Below are 22,391 nucleotides of genomic sequence, written 5' to 3' on the forward strand. Positions count from 1 at the left end.
CCAAGGATTGGCCTTGGATCATCCATGAAGTCCATCCTCCATTACTCGAACAAGATAGTCTGTGGTCAGTCAAATTCCAGCTTTTTAGTACAGAGGACGCCGCAAAACTATACTAGGAGCGCGTATAGTCGTGATATGTGCACAATTGGACAATAGCACTATAGTAGCCACAATATTAGCGATACGGATCATGATTGTCAGTGGCTTCGTCACTATCGCATCTATGCACCAGCAACATCTCACGCTCGTGGCTGCGCTTGTAGCTCCCCAACATTTCCACTGAGCTAAAATCTGTCCGTGGGGTTAGGATTCGCATTGAGAATCGTGGAGGAGCCTATTATAACAGCTGACAACGGCACCGAGAGTCTGCACCGGTACAGGCAGAAGAGACCGGACGGTCATCCCTTACCGAGTCCAGAAATGTCGTAGCCAAGTTAACCTGCACGACACCGTCAGAATCCTGTGCAGTCGGCCTCGTGCAATCCTGCGGGAATAACAATTGCAAAATATAACTCGTTCAAGTTCGAACAGCTTGTGATTCTCTTTATCCCCACCATCGTCCAACCCCACAGTGAGTTATCCAAGTAAAGTTCTCGAAAGCGACAATCTTATTCACGAGGATTCAGCTTCTCCATGCATGATGCAGGGAGGATTTCTGACTGAAGATGACTTGGAGAAGTACTTCGTATCCGGAGAGCATCCGTGCACAAGTATCTTGGAACCGCCTTCTTTCAGTTCCAATTGGCAGCAGCCCACATTCAGTGTGGGAGGGCCATCTCTCACAAGTCAATGCTCCAGCAGATATCCTTCGCATGACCAATCGGTCTACCGAGTGCCCGAGGCATGTACTAGCGAAGCATAATTTAGTGTTCGAGAAGCTCATAACAGTCGTGCCTGATCGTACTCTAGATTCAGCAACTACCATCAGGAGCCGGAACGAATCCTTCGTGTTGCACCACAATCCTTAGCTCAGATTCGATGTCAGAAGAAAACTTATGGTCGCGGATGGTAACACGCCCATCATTGAGGCGCTCTCAGCGGCCCATGTGCTACGACATGCAGCAAGACGTTCTTAATATCGTGGGGGTCGATGTGAGCGCTAGACTCGTGTTCTGTCCTCAGGTTACCTCACACCTCACACGACAGGACACTTTGAGTGCAGAGAGCGTAACGGTGGTGGAGATGCCGAGTTTGGTGTTGAAGCCAGCATCATACACCGGCAATAAACCGCCAGAGATGACGATGGATGCCTTTTATGACAAGTCAATAAAGTCCAGCCAATCCGACGTGAGTGTTATCTCAGTTTGTTATCTCAATCTGTTTACGAGTTTTATGACATCCCTACATATTAGTCTTCACATACTACAACACGCGCGGTCGAAGCGAAATCCGAGGGGAAGGGTAAAGGTATCGAGAAGCATACATCCTCCAATACCTGCTTCCTACCAAATCTACGTCTGAATAAAGCATGGGATCGACTGCGCCGTTGGACAGCCACTGCCCTCAGGGACATGAAGAGTCGAACTGCGCATTTATCATCAACTACTCGACCGATAAGGTGAGTAAACCAGGGTACTGCGCCGCAGCAGATTAAACTTTATGCTATGATACAGTCTGGCTGGCTGCACGGATCAACGTAACATCTGGAGATACCCTCTAAGAAACGACGATAGAGGACGAACGAATTAACACTAAACTAACGAACGCTACTCTTGTTTCTATATCACACTTCACACGGACCATATCAGCGCCTGTGAACATTCTACATTGTTGGAGGAATGGACTCTTACTCATGTTAATCACAAACAAATGTATGTTAGTTGGATTTCGTAGTGATATAAGACTGTACTCTATTCATGGGCGTGCCAGACTAGAGCAATTTCGGTTATCGACAAGGCCATTTCAGTATACGACAAAACGACCCTAATAGCCAATGGGATGGCAAAACCCTACTCTGCGGAGACAACATATCGCAAGGAGCTCAGATGGTTTGCTATGGTGGATTTTCCTTTGTAGATTCCTGAAGAGTTCTATGTCTCGCGATGGTGCCTAGATTCTTGGCCACCTTCGCTTCAGTTCATTGCAAATTAAGTAACGCACCAAGCGAGTGCAAGTCACCCCTCCCCGAAAAAGTCGCTGGCGCTATTGAGTGAAAGACTGCGTTTCATTATGGATGTGTGGCATGGAGATGAGCTTGCTTACTTGCTGGCAGATTCTGAAATGATGTTATTTCAGAACCTACCTGCAAGCAAGCAAGTTGTATGACCTTTCCAAATTCTCCCCATATGTAGTTGCGAGTTCTATGCTGAATGGAAACTAGCAGAAGCTGGATAACCATCTCGTACAAGATGCTAAGATCCCAGACAAAGCCCACGCCAAAGGCTTCATAGGACTTGAAAGCGTCTAGCCATGGCAAAAGATGTTGAGGCAGGGTTACTAGAGGCATCAGCGGTGCCTTGACCGGGAACTCGTTGCGGGAGGACCAGGAGGACCGGTGACGGTGATGGTTGAGACAATAAGTGATGTGGCTTGTTGAAGGTCTGATTGGTGGAGAGAAGGTGTGCGTCGTCCGCTGGCGAAGAGCCAGGGGAGGCGATGAGGGAACCTTCGGGTTTCCCAACGCGTATTTTGCCTCGTGAAACGTGGCTCGAAGAGGATGCATCGAGAGGATGGGGTTGACATGGAGGTAGGAGAAAGCACGGGACAGCGAGGTAAATCGCTGTAGGGGGGTATAAAAGCCCGAGAGAAGGCTTCGAATGGAGTTGAGCGCACGCTGAGACGTAAAGAAGCTGTCGAGATCAGCCCGCACCACAGAAGAAGTTCGAACCGAAGCCTGCCTCGCGTCACGAGTCACGCTCATTCCTCGCAACTTGAACTACTTAGTAGTACTGACAACAAAATATTCAATATACAATGCCCAGGGCTTTCATGAGCAGACAACCACTCACATTTTTTCTTTTCCGAGTCGAGCAACCGTATTTCCGTACTTGTAAGTCAACTGCTTGCCGAAGTTACAATGGTACCGGCTCCCAGACCAGCGAATCACTGCAAGGTCACATCTAACATAATGGTCTAGATTCTAGAATACATATTCCCTCCCATTTGACCACTAAATCGTCACAACAGCCAGACGACAGCACAAGGATAGCAGAGACATTAATGGTATGTAGAGTACTCCGCGACCTCGAACTCGCAGAAGGGTATCCGGCGATCGTGGAAAGCAATCGTTGGAATGTGGCCTTGTGTCAAGAAGGATAAGCACAGCACCAGGCCCACGAACATGCGTGCGACATGAACGCCTGAGCAAGGACCACCGCAGCATAATACGGAGATCCGGTGCGCCCATCCTGACTGAACGGACATATTGGAATTGGAGGATCGAAGAGAAAACTTGGGATTCATGAGTATGCGAATACGCGCCGCTCATATCAATTTACGGTGACTTGACACTGGTCTCCAATTCGCCGCATCTCATACTAGTGACAACAGCCTGTAATAAAGCAGCGAATTGAGGGATGGCGATGAGTTTAATTGTGATAAAAAGAGTCTCGAGGCTTACCGTCCAAAATCATTCGATCCACCGCACAAAACGGTGTTATACTCAGTGACAGGAACCAGAACACCAAGATTCTTGGCCAACTGAACATTTATATTTTCCCACTGCGCGAAATGCTCAGTCGGATGATATGACTTCCACGACTTGACTTGAAGAAACTTACCACTGGCATTGGTGAGAGAGGAAATACGATATATTAGATTTCGGGGTGTTGGTTTATGGCGTATATTGCGCATAGTGTTGTAATGCATAATGTTCATACAGAGATCGCGCAAGGCCTGCAGAACTCGGTCCAAATCCCTGAGGTGAATACATGAAGGGAGAAAGAACGGGTAGTATAGCGGTCGAGGGTTACCCATAAGCACAATGATCGACTTACATTTCCGAACATGGAGACGAAACAACGATAGCCATCTTCCATAATAAAGAAGAAACGACCATCTTCCTTCTATCTGGTCTGCCTACGGGAGACTAATCATTTGCTCTGCAGCCTTAGCCAGCAAAACACATTACCGTAATACCGTCCTCCCAATGGATTTCACTGCTCGATCAAATGATGAACTGCATCTCGCCGATATCATTGGCCACGGTGTTCCAAACGTTGAAAAATGTCGGTCCAAAATATCGTTGAAGTATGCATTCGGATCGGTAAGTTCTATAATGGTCCAAGAGGCAAGCCAGACCCTTTGGTGAAGATCTAGTGAATATACTCCAATACAGCTTCGCCAAAGGGTCTTGGACCTGTCGGTAGAATTGTGCGAATCAGTAATGGTGTTACATACGAGGGAGAAGTGCAGAAGCCATTGAGATATCTGAGCGTGTCGAATGAGCCAATTTCAAAAGATATCGTCCTGTACCACGTTCCGCGACGCAGCATCGGACAGCAATTGACGCAGTATGTCCTGCCAGTGAAACCAAGGGGGAGTAAACGATGAGTGATCGAACGATAAACTCAGGTCCCTAGCTAGTGGTAGTAACTTGTCCGCCCGGCACTGCAGAAGGAACAAAAGCGAAAATTGAGTCAGTGGAACTCATATATCATCTTTGTTCCTTCTACTGGCCGGCGGTGGAATCATTCGACTCAAGTGGCACTGTGGCAGTCATGATTCGGCTAGGAACGAGGGTAAGGGCTTGAAGACAACCAAAGACAACCTTCCCACGATGTGATATTTTTGTCAACCTTATCGTGATGACGTGCAGCTTGCTGCCAACGACCACCTTCTCCACCGCGTATCCAACCGAAGTGCCTACGATGTCGAAGGAATTCGGTAAGGAGTTGAAAGTGACATGCCCAGCACTGCGAATGGTCGGAGCCTCGGAGGATCCTTGGAGCGCGCTGGCAACATAACATAATACCCAATTGAATTTCAATGGCCCGAGGAGTCGAAAAGCTTTATTTTGTAACACGCTGTATGTTGGTGGTAGCTGCGTGTGCTGTAATACTTGCGGTTCGTGTATAAGTGCCGTACGCCGTACATGAATAAGGTATCAAATCAAAGAACAAAAAAACCAAAGGAAAAGTAACGGCACCCGCAAAAGAAATCACTAGGTCCAACGACAGGTATTGATGGAAGGTGTACGGTATTCACGGAAAAGAACAGAAGGAAAATGACAGGGAGAAGAAGAAAGAAGGATGAATGAATCACTGTCGTCCGCGAGATGAACGGTTGTCGCTTGATTGACGAGCACGGTCGGGAAGCGTAGCGATGTGACGCGAGCCGGCATTTGGAACGCCCAGCTGAGCACGATCGCCGTTCACTATCATAGATCTCTTCTCAGAAACCGCGTCCTTCTCTAATTGGGCACGTTTGGCATTGGCCGGACCCAATGTCTGCGAAGGGAGACGCTTGAATGAAGGTCGGAATACTTCGCCCTCTGAGCTTCCCGTGCAGTCAGAAGTGACAGACGACTCTCTCGACCCACTCTGAGTGCTCGAACTTCCCATGCTGCTCACGCGCGGTACGGGAAGTGAAATGGACACCCCATTCATAGGCGGTGCTGCTCCCTTCATGAGTGGCGGATGAGGTGGCACGAACGCCTGTGAAAGCGACGACGTCGACGAAGAACTCGACGGACGGCTGACATTGAAGTCAAAATTCGCATTCAATTGCGAATGTGTGGTATCTATGCGACGATTAGTGCCACGTGCACCTGAAGAAACAGATGCGGGTGGGCTTGGACGCGTACCTCGCCGTTTGGGGAGGTTAAGATTGAGCGATGCATTGCGAGCATTGACAGCAGCTTCGTAACTCCGAAGGTCGTCAAGAGTGCCATGGGGCGTCATGCGCATTCCGTTTGATGCCTCTGCGTGGCCGTTAGCCATACCAGGAAGGGCTCGCTCTACGGTGGGGGTTTTGGAACTTGGAAGAGAGGAAACACGGGGTCTTCGGCGTGGACAGGGAGATTGCGGTATGGTGCTCGCTGGCGCTTCTGAGCCACCAGGGTGAGGTCCACTCATAGGCGTGCGCATGAACGTCCTCCACAAAAGGTCACTGTCACGACCTAAACCAGGTGTAGCCAACGCAGAGAGGGACATGCCGCGGTCTCTGTTCTGCTGCTGTGACTGCGCCTTTGGCGGCATTGGAGTAGCATTTGGGGAGTGAGGTTGCATATTCATTGCAGCATTTGAGAAGAAAGGTACACCATCTGTTGAGAGCCCAGCAAGGACATTTGGATCGTCAATAGACATGAGTCCAAATGCGGAGGAGAACCCGCCTTCACCGACACGAGAATGTTGATCTGTCTGCTGGCCATGAAATTCAGGAGCAGAGGAAGAGGACATAGAGTCCCGTCGGCGTTGAGGGTCAAGCAGCATTCGCTGCTGAAAGTCCTCTGATGCACCTTGGTACATATCCCCTGCCGAGAGAGGAAGATGGGCATTGGACGAAGTAGCGCTGGAAGGGATAGATTGTGAAGCGCTACTACCGTCGCTATAATCAATAGAGCCCCGGCGAGGCCGATATGCTGATCCAATGAAGGACCCAGTGAACATTTCTGAGCTGAAATTATCTAAACCATCCGCACCATATTGATTATGTGAGAAAGCTTCGTCCAAAGACGCGAACTGGGGAGGACTAGTTTGCGGAGCAGTCAACCCCGGATTTTCGCCCCATCCAAGCCAATGGGTAGATGAATGATTAGGGTCCGAATAAAGCTCAGGCACAAGACCCGGTGGTCCTTGCGGATTTGCAAGAATGGAAGCTCCGGTTTGACGCAAAAGCTCAACTTGGGCCCGATTTCTTCCAGCTATATCGGCGTCTGAAGAGAGTGGCATGGGAAGATGTACAGGGTTTGCTGACGAAGCATACACATGATTGAAGGAAAACGGGGTGGTGTAAAGTGGATCACCAGAAGAAGTATCCATACTGGGTACGCTCATGGGGGGAGGACCAAGGATAAAGTCGTCCAATGGTAGTCGTGCATTCCCAAGAGAAGAGGAAGCGGAAGTAGGGCGAGGATTATGATGTCCAGGACCACTAGGTGCTGTTTGGCGGTGGAACTTGACGTACGTGCACCGACTCTTGCGTTGTACGCATTTTGCTAGAATAAAGGTGAGAAGAGGATCGTGGGTTTCGAGGCGCGAACATACAACAAGGGTTACTGCCGTCGCAAGGTAAACTTGATTGGACGCATTGGTCACATGCTTGCTTCGAAGTAGTTGCTCGAGAGGCAGATGCAGAACCTTTGCGACGACCATTGGTGGCGCTCGGTGGGGGTTTTTCGTTTGCATGACACTTGTTGACGTGTCGCGATAAAAGATCGCTGATGAAATGTCAACTAAGATCGGGAAAGTGATTTAAAAGGACGATTTACCTCCTTGCGAATTGGTCTCCACAATACTGACACTTGTAGGGGCGATCACCAGTGTCTGAGGCGATGAGTCAGTAAAATGATCATGGAGGGAGATTGAAAGGACAGGGGGTAAAGACCCGCTCCCCGTGGCAAAGTGGAGTAAAACTGGTGCTAGAATGGAAAAATGGTACATACGTGATCGCATATGACGAGCTACATGCTGTGGACGAGTAAAAGTTGCCTGGCAAACTGGACATTGATGGTCACCGCCCATTTCAATAGTAGAGTAGGATATAGAGATGGAAGTATAAGAAGTTAAGAGGAAATAGTCGTGGATGAGTGGCTACAATCCGATGACACAATCGTTGTACACATATTTATCCTGACCGAAACACCTGGATCTATAGCTTCGGCGGACGCCGTTTATGATGTCATACATACCTTATCGACTTGCACTGCTTACTCAATATCAAATCTCATTTACGTATTTGCCATCGATCCTATCTCCCCTAACTGTCATCACTATTCTGTTCATCCTATACCGTCTTCCACATATCTCTGAATCCTCTCTCCAAATCCTCTCCATTGTTTAACCAATAAAATAAAACAAAAAAATAAACCAACACAATTGCCGTGCCGTCGTCAAGACAATAGCTGGCAATTTAGCGTGTGACGCCATTTGATGACACCTATTTGCGGAATATCTATTTACGGGAGATCGTGGCGGAGATCAGTCCACTGCAAAACACGCACAAGTGACGTCAGTTTCATCAAAACACTCCTACAAAACGTGTCTGTCACCTTGGTGCGGAGACGGGCACGAACACTTCAGCGTTCGCCCTATCACCGTACATTTAATCAGTAAATCTCCCTGCATTCCAGTCGTCATAGGACTATAAACATGAATAGCAGATCACCGCCGGGCGTCCGGTAATAGGTTCCGGAGAAGGCAGGCGTCATGAAAAAGCATTGTTTTGAGCGTGAGCATCACCCTCGTTGTCCTGGCCCTGTTATTCAAAGCCCCCGGATCGCCGCGACAGGAACAATGCGAACAACTTTACAATTCGCGATGATGATCTCACGCCCAACATTGAGGTTCGCTTTCTCGTCAGACTCTGCCGGCATTCTTGAAATGCCAGGGGACCTGATGCCAAGATCCCCTTAATTAGAAACTCCCTTGACGCGTCATACGAGCATCTCGGGAGACAGCACCACGCTTCGATCATGATGGCCTGCGAACCCGAGGTAACAACAAGATTAAACGATTGGTTCTCGCGATCGCAGTTGCGATCACTGGCCCCATCCTCAGGCGACAAAGGCAAAGCCGATTTCGCCCAAGCGATGTCAAGAAGCAACAAAAGAAACGCAACGGGGGTTGAAAGGAAAAAAACTGAATGATACTCAACGGCGTAGTGTTATTCCACCCCGATATACTTCATATCAATTGGGATATAGTGCTTGTTTGGCAGCTTGTACGTGACGGAGTCAACGCCCGCGTTTTCCGCGATGACGCGTTGCCCCATCTTAAACAACGTTGCCTGTCATGAAATTCATTGATCGATCAGCAACGTGCACAACACGGGGATAGAAGCCTATGACGCACTTGCACACTAGCGCTGGCATCGAGGGCAAAGATATCGAGCGTTGCATTCCTCGCCCGTATCGCAACATTATCCGCATCCCAAACGCTACCGGGTGCGAAACCTTCTTGGACAATGAAATCGAGCTTCTTTACATCACTAGGTGAGCTGAGCGATAAGGGCGCGAAGGTATAAGCTAGGTCCACGGAGGTTGACAGAATACGGTCATCCACTTCCATCAGCGTAGTGTACTCATCACGAATATATCCGTGAAATGCAGAGCCACCCGACTTGAGCACTAGAATAAGCGGAAATCTGTAAACGTAGGCTCCAGAGTGCAATGATAAGCTAACCTAGGAGATCGGTAATTCCCGAAGTTACTTTAGCTGAGAGCTTGTCCTTGCCAGCTGAGGCATCGACCTGGGGGGAAAAACAGACAAGGATTTTGATGAGCCCTATATATACCTTTCAGAAACAGAGAGCTAAAAGAAGCGGAAGTAGGGGGCGAGTGGCTCGACCACCCGAAGTTGCCGCATCTTGGCGGCTGATGGCAAGGAAACGCTCCACCTCAGCGACCAGTTTGGCTCCACCCACGAAGTTTGAATCCGAGAAGCATGGAGGGTATAAATTTAAATTCGTACCTCGACCTCGACCGTCTGTTTGTCGTTCCCGTCCCGAACAAACGAATGGGGGTGCGGGTGGTCATTTGCACTCAAGGCGATACGGGACCAGCGCAACTTCTCCAATGTGACGAGCGCATGGTTTATGTGGGCATACTTGGAAACGATATGAGTTCCCAGATGCAATGCAAACCGTTCCGGGCTGAGGATGTGGGGTGAAGTCTTGGCAAGATCTAATCACCGAATTGTCCTCGGTTAGCTTTTATCTCCTCCACCACGAGTGCACGTACAATAAGTAATGTTCTTTACTATGGTACACGTCATTCAGCGAGTTTCAGCAGGATTGTCGAGAAAATGTACATACAAGAGTCGGTGGCGACAACGACAGAGTTGTCTGCGACTGTGTAACTGCACCCCCGACTATCAGAAACGGCGGAAGACATGACAGACTTGTGCGTCACTGACCTGGTCTCGAGATCACCCTCGATGAGTATCGTCACATTGTATTCCACGACCTGGTGAAACTCGCCATCCCGGACTACGCGAAAGACGCGAATGAGGTCTTTGCCATAACGAGCGTGCGTTAGAACTGATTCAGACATGATGGAAAGTGGTTTAGGTGGAACCCGCAGCTTCAGCTAGTCTGTCAATGTTCGACCTAGCCTGTGATTTATGAATTAGTATTACATTAGGGAGACACAGGTTGCGGAGTATCACACGCTATAATAGAAAGATAAGACTTTAGTCTGACTCAGCTCAAGCGCTCTAGGTTATTTTTTTACCCTGTGCATGAAGCACCATAGCCTGGATATCTCATTCTCAGCCAGTTGCACCGACTACCAAGCCTGCCGCGTTGTTACTACATTTTAACCCGTCACTTCGTTCAGCACATCAAATTTCCTACCGCAGATGGTTCTGCTGGATTTCCCATACCAACGATACTTTTTCGTCGTCTCCTTTCGATGTTGATGGAGCGAAACCACAGTTACCTGTTTTCGTGCGAACCGCTTGTCCTGAGTCAGTCATCTGAGTAACCCTGCGGTGTTATTCTCTGCATCCCACTGCCCTCGAAATTGAATCGCCTAAGTTTCAGGAACTCGCCGCAATGGTAGGGCGGTCATGGGATCAGATAAGACGATAAGACAGATGCCATCTACTCAGATACCTTGGATCAGTGTGCACAAAATGCACCTGTATTCCCACGAAGTCATCACGGAGGCGCTCATCCTTCGGACGATGATAACTATCCCTGTTCCTGAGGTGCGACAAGTCGTCCTGAACGCCTCCTCCAATACCTACATATTTATGGAGTATATCGATGGTAAGACACTAGCCAGCTGCTGGATCGCCTTACCCTCCTCTCGAAACTTCGCATCGCTTGGACACTGCGTGGTCACATCGGTCAGCTTCACCGTCTCCGGAGGTCTGTTCCAGGAACTCTCGATGGCGTGGTGTGCATAGAACTACTCTTTACCGACCTCGGCGCAGGTTCGTTCGCTTCCTATGACGAGATGACGGAATGGCTCAACCACAAGTTGGATGCGTCTCAGCGGATGAAACACGCGCCCGTCGATGCCCCTCGTTTCGATATCTCGTGACCACTTGTCTTCACGCACCAGGACTTGGTGCGCGACGGTACCGTGTATATGTTGGACCTGGAATGGTCTGGATTTTACCCTTCATGGTTTGAGTACGTCGGCATGCGCTCTGACGAACACTTCAAGTCACGCCTGTGGGATTCCCTGATCCCTTGGATCCCGCGTTGCGGTGAGTGATTACTCGACAGAGAGGTGTTATGTGACTAAATCACATCAGTTTGTACACGAAAGCGCATACAGGAGTACCGGAAAAACATCATGTGGGCAGTCAAGGTAGGTGTATTCATGTAGTATTTGGTATTTGGAGGGCTGTTTGTGTTTGTCGGGGCCTTCCATCTCCATGTACATTGAGCAGAAAGTATTCATCCTAGAATCAATAATGGTATATTTTTTGGCCGAAACATGAGGCCAGGCCGTGTCTTGATGTTTTACACCCGTGCAATGGAGATAACATGGACCTGTTGCAATAAAGCCCCAGCCGAGGCCCTTGAGGCAAAATCGCAGGCAACAATATCAATAGTACTTCCCCAACACATCCCTGATCGACGTATACATCGCCCGAGCGCCTAATTATCTAACGCACCCAGTCCGAAACAAAAGCACGAGAGATAAGGTTACACCTCGGACTCGGACGCGCGCGGAGTATCTATTTCCTGAGATGAAATTTGGCATCATCGAATGCATCAGAAGAGCACAGGAACCGCAACCGGTTTTTTATAAACATGTACATGTGCTTTCAAAGAAGCTCAGCGTCTGGCACTAGCTCGCATCAGTTACTAATACTTTGATCAATCAAAAATCCTTCAAATTATGTGAATATGAAAGTTGTATATGAAACGTGCGTGGAGAATCAGGCAGAATTCTTACCTCAAGTTTTTCATATTCAAATGGAAGGAAATGCCGAACCTCAGGGCTACCGTTCGGAAAGTGACGTGGCACCGCTAGGGTCGGATCAGTGTATGCACATGGAGGTATGTGACTTTCCTACCGAGTAGTACATGTATGTATCGACGGGGTAAGTATTGCAATTTCTGTTAAGCGCGAGAATCATGTGCATCTACATGATCACTGTTTTCCCACTCGCAGCTTAAGGAAACCTACCACATCAATACACATTCAGAAACTATTAGACGCAGCGAAAGCGCGAGCGCGGCACAGGAGGGGGGCGCTCTTCGCAGACGAGATGACTCGCGGGAAGGCCATCTTTCCAATGATTCAGGGAGTAAACTGGGCATATTGCTTTGTGAAAGTTTGTCCTAATTCCGAACACATCGAAATGCATGCTCTAGATTGGTAGGACGGCAAGCAGCTAGCTCGAGTGATGTTAGCAACGTGTATCTTGTTATCATGGTGACGTACTGAAGAGGTGACTGAGGGGCTGGAGAGGTGCCTGAGGAATGTCGATGGAGTGGAACGGCATATCCGAGCATAGTGGCAATGCCACGAATTCTGCGTGCTGCGACGCTTCTCCTGCATTCCTAAGAAAAAATAAAAGCGCGAGCCAACTATGTACGCTAGAGGAACGCCTTGAAACCATCAGATTTTCATACACCCTGCGCAAAAGAGTACCTACACCGGAATAGTTTGGCTCCGCTCACTTGAAGGCTGGTCCCAGAAAAAATAGTATGAAGTGAGCAATATCTTTCTGCGTATCCAGTAACTCACAGGTAAATTTTCAATAGTGGCGTTTACCATGGCTGACAGATACAATCGATCGCTACAACGAAGTCGAGACATCCAGATGCATACCACACAGTGGGATAGAGAAGAGGATATTTCCAAAGGACAGCGCGGCAACACTAACTGGTCCATTTCAATGGTTCCTACAAATATCAAACATTGTGTTTTCGAGGGGATTATCCACTGACACTCCTGCGGTTCCTACAGATTCCAATCATTTAAAACAAACTAAGATTCGTTGGGGAACCACTGAGAGTTGATAGCAGTGTCAAAGCATACCAGTGATTCGGCCACGCCATTCTAGTGATGAAATCAGTTGTTGGCTTAGATTTCAAGCATGCACTGCAAACCTGATTCTTCGACAGAACTTGGTTGTATGAGGTACAAAATATTCTGAAGGTTAGCAGCTAACATCAAACCCGTGAATGTGGGACTGCTGGGTTGCCGCTGGACTGATGCTTGCGATATCGCCTGAACAGGGACTACGATGTTTTTTCTGCCGGAACTGTGATGTTTGACGAACTGTGTATCATTCCGGCAATTGCCGAGGCTTCAGGCTTCCCCTCATCAGTCTCATCTCATGGATTCTCCCTTGGAATTTCCCCCTGTCAAGCTTATCAGGGCCCTGTCGACCATTTTGCGAAACATGGACCATCATCGCGGGAGAACGGGGATTGAGATTTTGGGTGACTGGCAACTGCTAATACTTATCCGGAGCCTCTCGTTAACCCCATCGCGTCTGTCACCGCAAAAACTTTCTTCGCTGAAGACATCACGGGGTGAGAAGATTAATGAAGGCGGCAGTTGGAAAAAATTTCAAGGAAGCGTGAACAGGTGCGAATATTCAATATTGACCAAGCTTACCACTCTCTATCATTCTTAGCAACGACGACGTCTCCCTTAAAGAACTCCTTATTATGGTAAGATATGATGGCACTTCGTTGATCGGACTGCCCTTGCATCCTACCATAACAAAGAAGGAATGGCCGCCTTCTTTCTATATGGTCTGACTACGGAGAGACATCCTACGAGCATTCCAGTGATAACTGCGATACAATCTCCAGATTCATCGTGACTTACTGTCGTCGGAGACTGTTCGCGCGTATTTGACCAGGAGACATGGCCCAATGTGTGACATGACTCCGGCGGCCAATGAGCTCCGAGATGTTTGGCTTGATGCTCCCTATTGGTTGGAATTGCTCTACCTGACGAAGGTGTGCTGATGCACAAGCAAGGTCCGAAGACAATCAAGTCATCCAAATGGAGTTTTCCAGCAAGACAGTACAATTCTAGGCTTGGCTCCTCACATGGGAGTCTTATGCGGCGGAGGCCTAGAGAATGGAGATGATGAAGAATATGCGGGGATTCAAGACGGCCATCGTCAATATTGCAGATTATTGTGCCGCGCTGTATAGCTGGCTTGTGTTAGATCCTTTTGACAAAGATAAGGCTCGCCTCAAAATTCAAGCTGCCATTCCCTACAGACACTGCTATTCTATTCTTGTATATTCGTCGTCAAATGTGATGCCCGCCTCAGGTCACCGGTATGGTGATAATGAAGGTGGGTTGCTCACTTTGTCATGCTACCACACTACTGAATTTGTATTATAGATATATGTGATTCAGACGAGTCCGATGGCTTGGAACCCGAACCTCGCGAGTCTGATGGAAATCGAGTCTTGCGGTGCTCGAAGGTTATCCTTGCATGGTACGGAAAACAGGTTCAGTTCATCATCCCATGTGACATGTCACGAACCCAAGGTCGAAACGCTACAGTTATATTGCTTTCATCATCGAAACCACCTGTGGTAAATCTACCCTTGGTTTGCTTAAAAATCCCATCCCAGTTCTGATATCGCCAGCTTGGATAATATCTGCGAAGGATTTTCCAAGCAATATTCATATCGTTTTGCAGCCAACAGAGGTCGAGTCAAATCACTTCTGAAACCCCTTCCCTAGCACTGTTCATGCAGAAATTACAGTAATTGGCCTTCTCACATACTTCTCTACTGCTTCGAGACGTGTGGCTTTGAGATGACCCTTCAAGATGATCATGTTCCGGTAATTCCAGCTCTGGGCAAGATACTCGAACCGGAAAGCCATATAATTAATGTTCGCATGAACTGACCTACCACACGGATCGTCAGGCAACTGCCGAGAACATCGCAGTAGGAAAAAAGTGTTGCTGGTGCTGTTGCCGTCTGCGCTCGCTCTTGGCAGTTGACAGTATGCAGTTCAAATTCCCGGGCTTAAATGGTCTCACCTATCCATGGATTTTCCCCCTCGCGTTGGAGTGGACGTCAAGGTTCTTCAGATGCTGGGGGACCATTTGTGGCGAGAGCTGCATCAAGAGGCAACTTTCTTGTCTCATCAAAGTTCCGATTCCAGTTCTGAAACTCTTAAATGGAATCCTCCCCATACATGCGTCTATGGGATACATTTTTTCGCTTGACTTGGAGTGTCTTCTTTTTGCATCACTGACAGTCAGTGGGATGGATTTGTACCTAATTCGGCGCCAGTGAGTGACGGATGGAGTACTAGATGACATGATTGCCTAGCACGTGCTCAGGCTGTTTGGAGAGCAATAGGCTCCATGAAGGCGCCATTATATCATAGAATAATTGCGGGGTGTTCTTGCGACAAAGTAAGTACTATGCACAGATCTGGAGAGGTCTGAAGGGGTGCACAGTACACTTAAATGATGGTGGGTTGGTCACTTGATGTCCGACGGTAGCTCTCCCTGATACATTTCACATGCAGCAAGAAGCCACCTGACATCCGTCATCAGGGATTGGCACAAACGCATCATAGAAATTTGTACCCGAACTCCTGGTGGGTCAGTCGCAGTCCTCAATTCTTGCCTATGGTGGTAAAACAATCTTCTGTAACCTTATTAGAAGGAACGACTATCTTCCTTCTATTGGGTCTGGCTAGGGAAGTCTACATCGGGATGCCACATTCAGATGGTATACGTCCAGACGCTGGCGATCGTGTTTTCTTGACTGTTCAACTTGAAGGTTACCATGCGTTCAGGTACATTGGTCATAAAGTCAGCCAGACAATACTTTTTTCTGGGCGTCGTCAAGTTGCCGAGGATTGCAGGTATACATATATGGTACGGATGTCGCTAAAGCTCCGCAGCGTCCGCGCATTCGTCTGAATCAATGAGCCTCATCTATGAGCGCATCAAAACAGCATGACAGAAGTTGCATTCTGTTCATCTCTCCATGAAGCCTCTTGCAAGATCGGATACATAGTATCGGCATCAGAAGACTCTCGTAACTCTGTCCTGCAGAAAGGTCGCGCGGGGGATCGCACAAGGAGTCACATAACCACTCAAAGGGGATATAGGGCTGCGCCGGGCTTTGACGTTATCTGCCGCACCGAACCGGATTTGAAGGAATCGGAACCTTGAGGTCCTATGCCCGAATGATTGAGGATGCATGTTCCAAACAGAATCCGGTCAGGCGCCACGTCATCAAATGTAGTGCCATTCCTTGTATGGATTCATTCGACTACGCAAGAATTCAAGAATCAAAGGGGGATTCAGACACGACCTGTATAGACTATTGGGCTGCCTTCAAGTAGTGTCATGAAGTTCGGCTCCTAACTTGCAGTCGGTCACCGCAACAGCCCGAAACCTGGAATTCTGCTCGCCTGCCATACGTGATGCAGCCAGTAAGTCGGCGCAACACTTGTACTCCTTTAATACTTACAATGAGACGCATTAAACTTTTTGTACATCATGATGGGACCCCAAGCGACCAACGATATGGCTCATCTGTTCACACTCTCGTGGGCCGCGGAGATCAAACGATATTCATTTTGACAAACGAGTTGTTATCTGGAGCAGGGAATGTCATATTGAAATGACCAGGAACGAGTACGCACAGTCATGTTCTACGGAGCAACTGACGTGACCGGCCACATCAAACCTAACTCTTTCACTGGTGCCGCCGCCGCCGATATACAGAATCAGCGGGACTATTCTTCCGTGGACCGTGACTGTCATGATGACATGATGACCTACAACATGCCTCTCAATGTATCCTCATATAGAGAATCACAGCAGATGCCGTTGGCACGAAGTTAGACATTGGTAGAAGATCAAATATCGTATACTATTGCGGGAGGAAGAAGCAACATAACATACTACATTTGGCTGGAGCGTCATCATTCGAGATGGTACGGAATCAGCGGAATATTCGTGAGAGACCACGAAGAAGCTGGACTGAAAGGGGCACTAATACGAGACCTGCACTAACCTCAATCTTGAGATCTGTTCGGAGTTGCCGGTGACTATGAGCTATAGTTATGAATATACTGCACGCACCTCACATTTTGGGGTTCAGAAAATAATGTGGTAGCTTGTCGCATAGATACATAACGCCTACTGTTCATCAACACTATTGATCTATTCGACGAGCTACCATGTCCTCATGCGACGGCATTCAGGTTTGCTCTGTAGGCGAAAAGTATTTTAGGAGGCACCGCCTAAGGGACGGAGGTGATGACAGACTAACCTTCGCCTGGTTGCAGCACAGCAGCCAAGACATGAACCACAACGAAAAGTGGAGATTCTCAATCTCTGTTCAGGCTTGCATTTCAGATACATGGACCTTTCGAATATGATTTGAAAGCTATTCAGAAACAAGACACACGATAAGGGCTTGCCACCATGCCAATAGCAAATATCATAACAATGCTTCGCACTGTTGCATTTTAAACAAGAGTTCAGGATGGTCTAACACATTGCAGAAGAATAACGAGGCGCGCCACCTGAAACACTGGACCAGGAGTTGCCAGCCAGCGGTATCGTTTCGATTATGCGCGTAAACATGTAGAGTGACCCACCGAAAGGTGCTGCATGACAAGTAGCGATTTGACGACAGGCAGGATACAAATGGTTGGGACCAAATTCATTGCGTAAATGGATAGCTTCAAAAGTAAGAAACGAACACCACCGATTTTAGGATTATTTAGTAAAGCTTCAAGTTTCAAGTGTTCCGGTTATAAGGCAAAATTGCAGCAATGTTCCTATTACATGGGGGGTCTGCACGATTAGCACGAAACTTCTTGTAGAGAGCACTAGCCTTACCTGCTGGAAAACCGAGCGGAACTTAGGCCACTGAGGTGGGTGGTCTGCTAGGTTCCAGGAGACTCGCGCGTCGGACATATCCGGGAAAGGGTAGTTGTACAAAAATTCCCACCCTCTTTATTTCCTCATCGTTTGTCTCCGCGTCGTTACTTACATTCCTTTCTCTGGTTAATCTGCTCGGACACACCTAAGATGCGGTCTGCAGTCTCCACATCTGCCTTCAGACAGGCTGCTCGTCCCCGTCGTTTACCAAACCAGTCTTCACGCTTTGCAAGTTCAAATGCGGAGACAGCACAGAAGAAAGCGCAGGACGCGTTCGGGTCCGCACAAAAGGCTGCAGAAAAGCTTTGGGAGAGCTCAAAAAAGTTCCTTGGTCCCCTCGGCGAGCGCGCTGGAACCATGCTTGGATGTACGTCATCTTGGATACTTCGCTCTTCGCAGATATTAATTGCAGTTCAGCATACCGCCAACCTGTGATGTATAACTTGTCTGTAGCTCGCGAATTGTTGAAGCAGGTCTACGTGGCGGAGCGTTTGCAACCTCCCACCGATCTTGCCGTGGTGAGAAGCGCATACTCAACGCTATGGAGTCGTGCTAGCAGCCCGGCGTACTGGCGAGGGATACTCAGCTCCGGAGAGTGGGCCAAGGTCGGCATATATGCCGTGGAAGCATACGGTATCTTCAAGGTTGGTTTGACACTGGCGTGTGGTACTCCGGTTATTGACTTGTTGACAGATTGGGGAGATTGTCGGACGGAGAAGCCTTGTCGGATACAACCTCCAGTAGACATCATTATTTATCAGTGAAAGCATGTCATCGTGTTCCGCACTGATTACACTGCATAGACATTTCATGCACGCTCCAATATGTCCTATGCTGCCGCCGTTTCTCGTCCTTCGAATTTTCATGACAGATGGTGGGTGTATATTGCACCAAATTGACATGTCATGGATGAGATAGATATGCAAGCCATGTAGAGCAGCCAGAGAGTGTAAAGTATAGATTCACTAATCCTCCTTCTTTGCACCAATCTTCTTTTCTGCTTCTGCAATCGTTGCTGCGTCTGTTTGCGGACCAGCTGCAGCTAAGAACATAACAATTGAGTAACACGACAGGCACATAGATAAATCTACGTACCTCCGAACATCGATGCAGTCTTGAACGGTCTCTTGAGGTCGCCCTCCGCAGCCTTGCCAAGGAGGTGGATAGCAACAGGCTTTGCATCGTACAGATTCTTCAAACCCATAAGGGCTTGAATAAAGAGAGGCTGGGTGTACTTCATGTAGATATGGAAGAAGCCCATCATGGCGACACCAAAGTACGCAGCACGAAGCTATACGTCGCAGAATAAATTCAAAATTCATGTTGTTATAGAAGTTGACGCACAAGTTTTGACGTTTCGGACAGGTCATAGTCGCGGACCGTCGTGGTTACGAGTCCTCCCGAGTCGGGTGACTAAACCATGTAAGCCCATCGTATTGCTTGTTACATGTATGAGATATTACCATGGGATTTTGACCATCAACTGTACAGAGGGTAATTGAGAGAGAGTAAGAAAAACCAAAGACGGAGACTAACCATATTTCAAGACCGTCTGGTCGTTCTTCTGCCTAATCTGTATTGGCACACGTATTCAGATACCATGTATGTGTTCTAAAACGTGGTGCTGACCTTGTAGGAAACATAGAAGTACACGCCCATAATGATGACTTGACTTGCAACATAACCTATGCGAACATAGTTGAGAACCTCCGGGTCATCGAATGGGATTCGACGGGCAACTAAGAACACGTCACAGAAGTTTCACAAAAGTTAGCAAAGTCTCCGAACTGAGCGTATGTCAGCTCACCCTGCATTGCACCCAGAGAAATCACAATGTTCTGTACTCCGGAGTTCATTTTGACGTTGACCACGTAGTCTCTCCGAAAAAAATAAGAGTGAGTCTAAGAGGAAGGCTTGGAAAGCAGCGTGATGACATTATGTGACACCCAATGCTGCGTTGTGACACAGTAACACACTTCCCAAAAGGTTTAGTGTATGACGTCGACTCCACGATAAACTGAACAATAAAGCAGCCCAACTCGGCGAGGCTCCCAGTTAAATCCCTCTTCTCGAGTAAACCCAATGTCTAACCACGAGGCTACAACTATATCCCGCGCGACCTCTATCTCGCGTGCTAGCAAACACGGCTCGACAGCGTCGCGTAACCAGTCGCTCATCAAGAAAAATGTTGCCCCGCAGGATTTACGCCCATCCGATATTCTTATCGAGCGATTCGTCTCCTGGAAAGCTATTGTGAAGCAGCTCATCAGTTACTTTGAAGGAATCGCCGATATCGAGAACAATATCGCCAAGGAATACACAAAGCTTGGCGCAGTCATCCAAGTACCCTTCCGCTCAGGAAACCAATTTCTGGGCGAAGGTGGCCTGCAGGTATGGAGACCTGTGGTAGCTCTGCTATTTTTTTTAAGACCGCGCGTCAGGATGTATACTATGGCATTCGCGACAAAACGCGCCTCATCGCAGACCAGCATGCAAACTTGGGTAGAACCGTTGATAGCTCCATCGTGCAACATCTACAGAAACTACACGCAGAAATTAAAGCCCACATAAAGGTGGGTACTCTGTTTAAATAGTGTACGTATCACAACTTAAGTCCGGCCAGAATGTTCAAAACGACACCGGCAAATTGGCTACTAGCGTTGCCAAAGAACGCGAGCTCTCCGGACGAATGATCAGCGAACTGGCAACGAGCGTCAGCATTTTTAAGAATACCCCGATGACCGTGACCAATAAGAGCGACCCGTGAGTACTTCAAGGTTTTATGTGATGAAATGCCCCTTTGACGCGTCTTAGTTATGTTGCCAATATAGCGGTCATGAGACAATTACAGAAGCAGGTACACGAGGAAAATGCTCTTCAGAAGTCCATCATCATCATGCAACAGAATTCTGCCCACTTCGAGGAAGGAATAGTGCGCGCCATTCAGTCGGCGTGGCAAACCTATGATGAGTGGCGATCTCGAATGACCGATTCAGTGCAGGATACGTGGCACACCATGGGTCGGAACATGGTCTCACTTACGCCCGACCGAGAGTGGATATCATTTTCAGCCAGATCTGATCATCTTCTCGATCCCGAGACCCCTCTGCGAAATCCAGAAACAATTCAGTACCCTTCCAAAGAAGATACCTCTGTCATAGCCGTGCATACTGGACATCTCGACCGCAAGAAGAGGTTTACAAGGACCTATCGCGAGGCTTATTATGTCCTCACCCCTGCAGGATTCTTGCACGAGTTTGCGACATCTGACCCATCTCAAACAGGCAGTCAAACACCCATATTCTCATTATTCCTTCCGGCGTGCACGCTTGGTCCTCCTTCAACACCGTCTTCAAAGTCTCACAAATTCCACATCGAGGGTCGCAAAGATGGCACAGGTACCACTAAACATGGCTCCTTCAAATTGCCCATGACGGGTGGCCAGCATGCCTGGTCATTCCGTTCTCGTAGTCATGAGGATATGATGGAGTGGTGGAATGATGTCAGAATGCTATGCGCCCGTTATCTCGTCGCTAGCGAGCAAATGGACCGCGGGGGTCCAGTCGAGGCAGCTGTCCGTTCCGCTGGGTATGTCAGTGAAGAAGAGGACGAGGAGGAGGAGGATGGGTCTAGCATTGAAGAAGAGGAACAGGAAGACGAGGATGAGGACCTGTATCAAGATGCTGTCGTCGATAATGACGACGAGAATAAGGCTCCACCTTCTTACACCAAACCTGCCAATAGTTCTTTCACCGGAGCTCGTCAGAATGGTTACGCGGTAAGTGTCTTGATTTATTTGTTGATATATCCACTGATTATTTTTCTGCTCAGCCAGAAAAGCGAGCGTCGTCGATAAGCCATGATGATGGCACGGCTTCGTCACGCCCAAGCAAGCGTCAGCAGGAGAAGGCACCTGAAGGACGACCTCCTCACAGTGGATATGTATCTGATGCCGAGGGCCAAGCTCCTAGTGAGCACGAGGAACGTGTCTCTATACCCAAGAGTAGTGACGCTGGTCCTGCGCCAGTGGAAAGCAGATTCGATGAAGAACTGGAGTGACTGGGTACCGAGTGGCGGCGGAATTCTCCCACAACGTAACTTAATTGGCAAATAATTAGAGCTCATCGGATCTCCTTTACTTATTGTTTTCTGTGTCTGCATTGTCGAGACATTTCATAGTATCATACACGACATGTTTGATTTATTTGACGCACTTAAATCAATGACGAACCGGTACCGGAAGCCGATGAAGGTTCAAATGCTAGTAATTTAGGGCAGATGATGCGTTGAGATTAAACGCACTGACAAATGCAAGGAACTTCGAAACTTCTTGGGTGCTAGATTGATACACTACGAATCTATGATTGACCACTCACCTCACAAGCTACTGAAGGCACCATGATAACCCTAGAATGCAGAATCCCT

The 22,391-nt window shown here is 48.2% G+C and overlaps 7 protein-coding genes across 7 annotated transcripts; 4 read left to right on the forward strand and 3 right to left on the reverse strand.

Moving 5' to 3' along the window:
- Positions 1 to 221: 221 nt before the first annotated feature.
- Positions 222 to 1,855, forward strand: EDB91DRAFT_1144913 (uncharacterized protein). Its single transcript, XM_041319156.1, has 5 exons — positions 222 to 571; positions 627 to 841; positions 910 to 1,287; positions 1,353 to 1,558; positions 1,614 to 1,855. The coding sequence occupies exons 2-5, from the start codon at positions 638 to 640 to the stop codon at positions 1,687 to 1,689; spliced, it is 864 nt and encodes a 287-aa protein (XP_041175159.1). The 5' UTR covers positions 222 to 571; positions 627 to 637; the 3' UTR covers positions 1,690 to 1,855.
- A 3,037-nt stretch (positions 1,856 to 4,892) lies between these two features.
- EDB91DRAFT_1144920 (uncharacterized protein) lies at positions 4,893 to 7,704 on the reverse strand. Its single transcript, XM_041319157.1, has 5 exons — positions 7,544 to 7,704; positions 7,370 to 7,424; positions 7,146 to 7,318; positions 5,744 to 7,096; positions 4,893 to 5,680 (listed from the first exon to the last, which is right to left on the reverse strand). Exons 1-5 carry the CDS (start codon positions 7,620 to 7,622, stop codon positions 5,199 to 5,201), a joined length of 2,142 nt encoding a protein of 713 aa, XP_041175160.1. The 5' UTR covers positions 7,623 to 7,704; the 3' UTR covers positions 4,893 to 5,198.
- EDB91DRAFT_1144932 (uncharacterized protein) lies at positions 7,705 to 10,270 on the reverse strand. Its single transcript, XM_041319158.1, has 7 exons — positions 9,958 to 10,270; positions 9,570 to 9,781; positions 9,282 to 9,348; positions 8,952 to 9,226; positions 8,773 to 8,886; positions 8,714 to 8,748; positions 7,705 to 8,086 (listed from the first exon to the last, which is right to left on the reverse strand). The coding sequence occupies exons 1-7, from the start codon at positions 10,148 to 10,150 to the stop codon at positions 8,053 to 8,055; spliced, it is 930 nt and encodes a 309-aa protein (XP_041175161.1). The 5' UTR covers positions 10,151 to 10,270; the 3' UTR covers positions 7,705 to 8,052.
- Positions 10,271 to 10,733: 463 nt separating this feature from the next.
- EDB91DRAFT_1250553 (uncharacterized protein) lies at positions 10,734 to 11,146 on the forward strand (the record flags this gene model as incomplete). The annotated part of the gene is made up of 2 exons (XM_041323241.1): positions 10,734 to 10,971; positions 11,037 to 11,146. 2 exons carry the CDS (start codon positions 10,734 to 10,736, stop codon positions 11,144 to 11,146), a joined length of 348 nt encoding a protein of 115 aa, XP_041175162.1.
- A 6,970-nt stretch (positions 11,147 to 18,116) lies between these two features.
- EDB91DRAFT_1056306 (mitochondrial ATP synthase g subunit-domain-containing protein) lies at positions 18,117 to 18,710 on the forward strand (the record flags this gene model as incomplete). The annotated part of the gene is made up of 3 exons (XM_041313996.1): positions 18,117 to 18,333; positions 18,384 to 18,610; positions 18,660 to 18,710. The coding sequence occupies 3 exons, from the start codon at positions 18,117 to 18,119 to the stop codon at positions 18,708 to 18,710; spliced, it is 495 nt and encodes a 164-aa protein (XP_041175163.1).
- A 120-nt stretch (positions 18,711 to 18,830) lies between these two features.
- EDB91DRAFT_563450 (inorganic phosphate transporter) lies at positions 18,831 to 19,882 on the reverse strand. Its single transcript, XM_041327723.1, has 7 exons — positions 19,774 to 19,882; positions 19,596 to 19,705; positions 19,503 to 19,539; positions 19,430 to 19,449; positions 19,311 to 19,379; positions 19,062 to 19,257; positions 18,831 to 19,008 (listed from the first exon to the last, which is right to left on the reverse strand). The coding sequence occupies exons 1-7, from the start codon at positions 19,820 to 19,822 to the stop codon at positions 18,932 to 18,934; spliced, it is 558 nt and encodes a 185-aa protein (XP_041175164.1). The 5' UTR covers positions 19,823 to 19,882; the 3' UTR covers positions 18,831 to 18,931.
- An 83-nt stretch (positions 19,883 to 19,965) lies between these two features.
- On the forward strand, positions 19,966 to 21,922 carry EDB91DRAFT_1144983 (uncharacterized protein). The gene is made up of 4 exons (XM_041319159.1): positions 19,966 to 20,357; positions 20,408 to 20,539; positions 20,590 to 20,729; positions 20,781 to 21,922. The coding sequence occupies exons 1-4, from the start codon at positions 20,049 to 20,051 to the stop codon at positions 21,820 to 21,822; spliced, it is 1,623 nt and encodes a 540-aa protein (XP_041175165.1). The 5' UTR covers positions 19,966 to 20,048; the 3' UTR covers positions 21,823 to 21,922.
- The last annotated feature ends 469 nt before the right edge of the window (positions 21,923 to 22,391 follow it).

Source organism: Suillus paluster, assembly GCF_016628075.1.
Source record: "Suillus paluster strain FC165 chromosome Unknown EDB91scaffold_44, whole genome shotgun sequence".
In the NCBI taxonomy this organism is placed as follows: Eukaryota; Fungi; Basidiomycota; class Agaricomycetes; order Boletales; family Suillaceae; genus Suillus; species Suillus paluster.

Bases quoted from the DNA above. Each gene is read 5' to 3' on its own strand.
- EDB91DRAFT_1144913 (XM_041319156.1), top strand. From the start codon at position 638: ATGATGCAGGGAGGATTTCTGACTGAAGATGACTTGGAGAAGTACTTC. The intron at 842-909 runs GCATGTACTAGC...ATCGTACTCTAG, and splicing joins CGGTCTACCGAGTGCCCGAG to ATTCAGCAACTACCATCAGG. The intron at 1,288-1,352 runs GTGAGTGTTATC...CCTACATATTAG, and splicing joins TAAAGTCCAGCCAATCCGAC to TCTTCACATACTACAACACG.
- EDB91DRAFT_1144920 (XM_041319157.1), bottom strand. From the start codon at position 7,622: ATGGGCGGTGACCATCAATGTCCAGTTTGCCAGGCAACTTTTACTCGT. The intron at 7,425-7,543 runs GTATGTACCATT...TCATCGCCTCAG, and splicing joins AGCTCGTCATATGCGATCAC to ACACTGGTGATCGCCCCTAC. The intron at 7,319-7,369 runs GTAAATCGTCCT...ACATTTCATCAG, and splicing joins GGAGACCAATTCGCAAGGAG to CGATCTTTTATCGCGACACG.
- EDB91DRAFT_1144932 (XM_041319158.1), bottom strand. From the start codon at position 10,150: ATGTCTGAATCAGTTCTAACGCACGCTCGTTATGGCAAAGACCTCATT. The intron at 9,227-9,281 runs GTTAGCTTATCA...CGCTTATTCTAG, and splicing joins GGGAATTACCGATCTCCTAG to TGCTCAAGTCGGGTGGCTCT. The intron at 8,087-8,713 runs GTTTCTTTTGTT...CGTGTTTTGCAG, and splicing joins TTCCTTTCAACCCCCGTTGC to TGGACTGATCTCCGCCACGA.
- EDB91DRAFT_563450 (XM_041327723.1), bottom strand. From the start codon at position 19,822: ATGAACTCCGGAGTACAGAACATTGTGATTTCTCTGGGTGCAATGCAG. The intron at 19,706-19,773 runs GTGAGCTGACAT...ACGTGTTCTTAG, and splicing joins TTCTCTGGGTGCAATGCAGG to TTGCCCGTCGAATCCCATTC. The intron at 19,380-19,429 runs GTAATATCTCAT...TACATGGTTTAG, and splicing joins TTGATGGTCAAAATCCCATG to TCACCCGACTCGGGAGGACT.
- EDB91DRAFT_1144983 (XM_041319159.1), top strand. From the start codon at position 20,049: ATGTCTAACCACGAGGCTACAACTATATCCCGCGCGACCTCTATCTCG. The intron at 20,358-20,407 runs GTATGGAGACCT...ACCGCGCGTCAG, and splicing joins TGGGCGAAGGTGGCCTGCAG to GATGTATACTATGGCATTCG. The intron at 20,730-20,780 runs GTGAGTACTTCA...GACGCGTCTTAG, and splicing joins GTGACCAATAAGAGCGACCC to TTATGTTGCCAATATAGCGG.